We start from the raw sequence: 6,000 nt of genomic DNA, 5'->3' as shown, positions 1-6,000 counted from the left end.
AGTTTCCCAATTCTGTCATTTCACAAGAGAAACAGAAAGTGCAAAGTGGCTGTGGCATAGGGCAAAGATCTCCAAGACATAGGGAAAGACCTAGGGCTGTTTTTATTGAGGGACCTGGGCAAACCACATGTTTCTAGGCCTCAATTTCCTCATCTGTAAAATGAGGGGGTTGGACTAGTTTCTGAAGCTCCATCCAGCTCTAAGATGCTGTGCTATAAAATGAGAGAAATGAGAATTCTTGGTTGCTGTGATCTGAAAATATTTTGAATGTGGAGAATCAAATTGTACAGCAGTGCTTGAACAAAATAATATGTTAATGACTAAGAAGATTCTATTTAATCCAGTGGGAAACAGCTGAGCTGCTGCTGGTGATATGTGTGTGTGTGTGCCTGCATGTGTGGCTTCCTTGAGCTCAAACATATATTTTGAATCACTAATAATCAGGCCTCTGGCAGCCTATCTTGCGCGCGCGCGCGCACACACACACACACACACACACACACAACTTCAAAATTAAAATAGGGGGAAAATTCCATCACTACTGCTTACATCCTTTATTTGAGTGGCTTTTTTCTTTTTTTAAAGAAATTTTTATCATGGTGAATGTATTGGATTGGCAGCCTCTGGAGGCCCCTGAGCTCAGAACTGAGACGTGCTGGGCTGGAGCAGGGGTTTTATTAGCATTTCACTTTTGCACACCAACCGCCTCTCCTCAACAGTCACAATCCTGTCTAGCAGCAAGGCCTCCAGCCCCTCAACCCGGGAGAGGTCAGCCTCAGAGGCGCCCTGGCCAGAGCACGTGCTCAGAGGCCCTACCTGCTGGAAAAATGAACATGAACCTAGGACAAGCTTGGCCCAGCCGCCTGCGGCTGGAAAAGTTAGCTCCCCCACCTTGCCCCTACCAAAAGGTCAGTGCGGGGAGGAGGAAGCCGGCCAGAGGCCGCACGCGGGTCTTATTACGGCCGTGCTCCACGTTCCTGCCCCCGACCCCGGCTGGGCACTGCAGGCCGAGGCCCTGCCGCGTCCTCCCGGAACCCCCGAGTAGCCCGCGCCGCTCGCGGCCCCAGAGGCTGAGGGCGCGGCCGCCCCTCCCCGCCCGACGGCCGCGCCCGCTCTCGGGCCCGCGCCGATTGGCTGACCTCGCGGCCAGGTGAGGCGCCCCGCCCCTCGGCGGCTCCAGGTGCGGCAGTGCGACCCAGGCCGCGGCCGGGGCCGGGGCGGGCGGTGGGGGCGCCATGGCCGAGTCCCAGCTGAGCTGCCTGGACGAGGCGCACGTGAACCAGCGGGTGACCGAGGCGCAGGCCATCTTCTACTACTGCGAGCGGCGGCGGGCTGCGCTGGAGGCGCTGCTGGGCGACGGCGAGAAGGCCTACTGCGAGCGGATCAAGAAGGAGCAGCTGAGGGATTTTCTGTCCAGCCCGGAGCGCCAGGCCCTCCGCGCCGCCTTGACCCCCTACGAGGACCCCGCCCCGCCCACCTCCCGGGGCAAGAGCAAGAGCAAGGCCAAGGCCAAGGCCCTGCCGCAGGACCAGGCTGAGCCCAGCGAGTCCCTGGCCTACTGGCCCGACCGCTCCGACACGGAGGTGCCCCCGCTGGACCTGGGCTGGGCAGATGCGGGCTTTTACCGCGGCTTGAGCTGCGTCACCTTCTTCACTCACCCCCCCATGGAAGAGAAGGCGCCCCACCTCAAGCAGGTGGTCAGGCAGATGATCCAAGAGGCCCAGAAGGTAGGCCTGCCCCCGCCCCCTCACGGGGTGGACCCCATGCCCAGCTCCTTGGACCATGCATCACCTCAGGGGCAGACCGCCCTGACCACCCTCTGGAAAATAGTCCAGGAAACCTCCCTCACGTCGTGGACTGTGGCAAGTCTAGAGAGGATGGATGTGAACGTGTTTGGCAAATTACAGTGTGCTAGAGAGTTGTTTTTATTACAGTGTCCAGAGGCACTGGCTTTGCCCTGCCATGTGCTTATGTAGTTCCTCTCCCTAGGGAAGAGTGGAGGCTGTGGGGCTCTTTCGTAAAATGGGCCACTCAGAGATCATGATAATAGCCTGTGTGCTTCTCAGAGATTTACAAAACATATCCCTTGCCATTTTCTCATTTGATCTTCATAACAACACCAGGAAGTTGGTGGTGTGACCTCCCCACCCCCACCCTAGCCATCTGTTCTTACGCTGCAGCAGAGTCAAGGCTGACCTGGCCCCTCAGTAACATTTTCTACTGGGCCCAATACTAGAGCTCAAGAAGCCTAGAATGAATGAGGACCGTATTGTGAACACCTACTATGCGCCTGGCTCTGTGCTGGGCACTTGGACAAAGTAGGTTGCTGGACTCAGCAGCTCAGGAGAAGCTCCCACTTATGCTGTCTGCTCTGCTTGGGAGCTGAAAGGAGGGAATGCTTCCGGGTTGGCTGCCTAGAATACTGGCAGGGCTGGTAGGTTGTGGGGGCAGAGGGAAGATTTTAATCTTTACTCCGTGCTCTTGGGTAGGGTTACCTGGGTAGGGTTTCCAAGTAAAATATAGGATGCTCCATTAACTTTGAATTTCAGATACACAACAAATAAATTTTTAGTATCAGTATACACCAAATATTGCATGGGGCATACTGATACTAAAAAGTTAATCGTTGTTTTTCTGAAATTCAAAGTTAATGGGGCATCTCGTTTTTTATTTACTAAGTCTGGCTCCCCTACACTGAGATTCGTTAAGAAACACCAGCAGCCTTTAGTGTCCACTTCAGAATATACCACAGGAGTGGCTTAGGTTCGTCTTTCTAGTTCAACTGGGTGAATGTGGTGGTTCTGTTACCCCTGGAGGCTGAATGGCCTAGGGAGGCAAGATTAACTTAGAAAGACCGGTGGTGGAGCTTCTGTTCCAGGAAGGAGTGGTGATGCAGGTAATTGGCTAGATTGCCGCCAGAAGGAAGGGTTACCTTGCACTGTCCATATTTCCGCCTCCCTCTCTAATTCCTCATTGTCTGCCTGAGCTTTCTTTGCCTTTTTCTTTTGCAGAATGCAATATACAAGTTTGAGCAGCGGAGAAAGGACATGAGTGATAATATAATGCAGCAGGCTGCAGCTGGGGTCAGGGGTCAAGTCTTACAATACTAGCAAGCCGCAACTTAGGAGCACTTAGTATGTGCTAGCCACTGTGCTGATGCTTTGCTTGCATTCTCTCTTTTGCTTTCCACGACAACCGGGTGAGATGGGTATTTTCTTTATTTTTGGATTCAGTTACTTGCTGAAGGTTACATAGCTACTGAGTGTCTGAGCCAGGATGCAAATGCCAAAGTTCTTGCTCTGGATCACTGTGCTACCCCGCCCCGCTGTCTGATGATGGTGCAGCAGTATTACACCCAAGGAGCTTGAATGGAGTTAGCCTGGTCACACAACCTGGGGTGTAGGTTGTGTACCTCTGTTACAAGAAGGGAATGGCAGGGCCCCTGCCCACTGGAGCTTCTACGCCCATGTGGGATGTGAAGAGTCTCTTGTGCAGTAGAGTGTTCATAACTCTTTAAATATTTAACGACAGAAATGTTAACAATTGTGAAGTGATCCAATACTCTAATACGTACATATTTAACCAATAGTTATTTCCTGAGTGCTTACTGTGTGCCAAGCACAAGCCATAGGAAGATATTATGTGACCTTTACCTCCAAGAGTCAACTCAAAAGCTGGGGGATGTGCTGGAAGGAAAAGAGTTTTTGAGGCTCATGTGCCTAATCTGGGAGAGCTTCCTGAGGGAGGTGAATTGCAGAGTTGAAAGGAGAGAGAGAAAGAAACTGGAATCAGTGGTTTCTCCTTAAGACACTCTGGAGCAGGAGGGAGAGATTTTTGCTTCAAAATGGCAAGCAGCTTTGATTGGCAGGAGGCAAGAGCTGTCCCAGTGTGGGGTCTAAAACTGGGTCCAAAGTAGGTGACACCCCCCGCCCCCGAAAAAGCAGCTTCTGACTCTGCCTGTGCCCACTCAACTCCTAGGCCTTCTGGGCCCCCACCCTTTATCACTGCTGCTTACATCTGTACAGTACCTTCTTCTCAAAGACCCTGTGAAGTAGGTAGGGCAGAAAGGTTGACCCTGTTTCACAGGTAAGGAAACTGAGGCAAAGAAGGAAAAGCCTTGCCCGAAGATCACGTGGCTGGTGATAGAAAGACCTAGATCCCTAAGCTCTGCTCTAAAGGCTATACCTCTGACCACTGCCTGCCCTCAACCCTACCTCAGCTTGTCCAACTAGCAGGCAACCCTCCATGGCCGTTACTTGATTTTTCCTTCTTCCTTTTCACCCCGAGGGATGGACTTTCTTTGTTTTCAGTAAGAGTCTGGCTGCTGAGAGGCCAGGTGGGACAGACTTTGAGACAGTTTATGTGCAGACACGAATGATTGGGGGTGGAGAGGCAAAAGGACATACATGGCCAACGGTGTGCCAGAGTTTTCTTATTTTATTTCATTTAATCCTCAGAATAGCCTCATGAGGTGCTGTTGTTTTTATTCCCGAGTGATAACAGGAAACCAAGTCTGGGGGGTCGGGAGTGGGGAGTGGCTATGATTTACCCACAGCCACAGACCAATGAGGCTCCAAACCTGGGCCTCAGGGATGCGGAGAAATGAGCCTAACTAGGGGACACTTTGAAAATATGATTGTGGGTTGGGGATGAGGGGCAGAGAGCGGTGGCCAGTGAGGCAGCAGCATAGCAGGTGTGGAGGTGGGACTACATGGAATGGGAGGGGGCCTTCGAGATGGTCAGTCCTGAGTTCGCTGCTCTTTGGGCTTCTGCCAATGTCAGAATGGCCTCCCTGTCCCGGGCACACTGGAGAGACAGCATTCAAACATTCGGCCAAGTTTACTTGTGGGGTGGGGTTTTTTATGCTGTTTCTTTTCTTTTTTCCTTGAGTGATCTGCTTGCTTTAGTGTCACTGAATGATGTTCTTTGTCTGCTTAAACTACAGGTGGAAAAGGTGCCTTCAGGGACCCAGAAATGTGTCCCGGGCCTGTCGCATGCTGGCATGGAAGGCCAGACCAGGGGAGGTTGCTGCTCCTTGGGCTGCTAAGATCACTGTACCTCCAGGGAGTGGGCTCACAGCAGGACCCCGTGGAGGCTGGGAAACACCTAGTTCTTATTTACAAAGGCAGCTTGAGAGGCTCTACTGTCATTTGGATGGGCTAGCGACTTGGGAAGGATAGTGCATCCATTTGGTTACTGGACAGATATTTCAAGGTCGACTGTGTGCTAAGTAGTGAAAACAGACATATAAAACATACCTCTGCTCTTAAATCGCCTAATAGTCTACTAAACCATCATTATAATACAGTATGATGAATGCTGGACTAGAGGGTGTGGCAGGAGAGCCACTAACCCAGCTCCTGAACCGGGTTAGGGCAGGACCTTTGATGGGGAGGACCTGCCCACAAGCATGTCTGGACAGCAGGAGGCCAAGAGCCACCCACCCGTCCTTGCATGCAGGCTCCCTGGTGACTGGCAGCATCCATTGGTGAGGTGCTGGGCAGGTTTAGAGAGTATTTATTGCCTGTGCTTCAGGAACAGAGGAAATTTACTGCCCGCCCCCCACAAAGATTGAGCTTCACCCCCGCAGTCCTGGGCCCATTTCCTTTGAGCCTCAATCACTATGGAAAGCAGAGTACCATTCTCATTTCACAGAGGAACCCTCTGAGGTCCAAAAGGGTAAAACAACTTGTCTTTAGACCAACGACAAGGAGATGACCCAGCTTCCCCAGGTCCCTGGTCAGATTACCAATGACCCCACAAAGATTAGAAGCACCGCCCAGGAGCTGCTCCTCTTTGTGTCGTTGCCATGGGAGGAACAGGCCTGCCTGATTGATGGGGGACAGAGAGGCGTGGGTCACCTGGCTGGGCCCTACCCCATCCCTGCCTGTTGATGGGTTTGCCCTCTTTCCTTCAGGGACCAGCTCAGATGCCATGTCTTCCTTTACACTACCAAATTTTCAATGCAAGGTGATATTTTGGTTCTCAGACGAGGCTCCT

At 52.2% G+C, this 6,000-nt stretch overlaps 1 protein-coding gene across 2 annotated transcripts in view; it reads left to right on the top strand.

The window, feature by feature from the left end:
* The first annotated feature begins 1,178 nt into the window (after positions 1-1,178).
* Positions 1,179-6,000, top strand: part of FAM83F (family with sequence similarity 83 member F) — a 28,771-nt gene continuing 23,949 nt past the window's right edge. For both annotated transcript variants that reach the window (XM_033116206.1, XM_033116205.1), the window contains exon 1: positions 1,179-1,727. In XM_033116206.1, the coding sequence (XP_032972097.1) occupies positions 1,236-1,727 (492 nt within the window). In that variant the 5' untranslated portion in view covers positions 1,179-1,235. The remainder of the gene's footprint in view (positions 1,728-6,000) is intronic.

The sequence above is a fragment of the Rhinolophus ferrumequinum genome, chromosome 10 (assembly GCF_004115265.2).
Source record: "Rhinolophus ferrumequinum isolate MPI-CBG mRhiFer1 chromosome 10, mRhiFer1_v1.p, whole genome shotgun sequence".
Classification (NCBI taxonomy): Eukaryota; Metazoa; Chordata; class Mammalia; order Chiroptera; family Rhinolophidae; genus Rhinolophus; species Rhinolophus ferrumequinum.
This window is presented reverse-complemented; position numbering and strand designations above follow the sequence as displayed.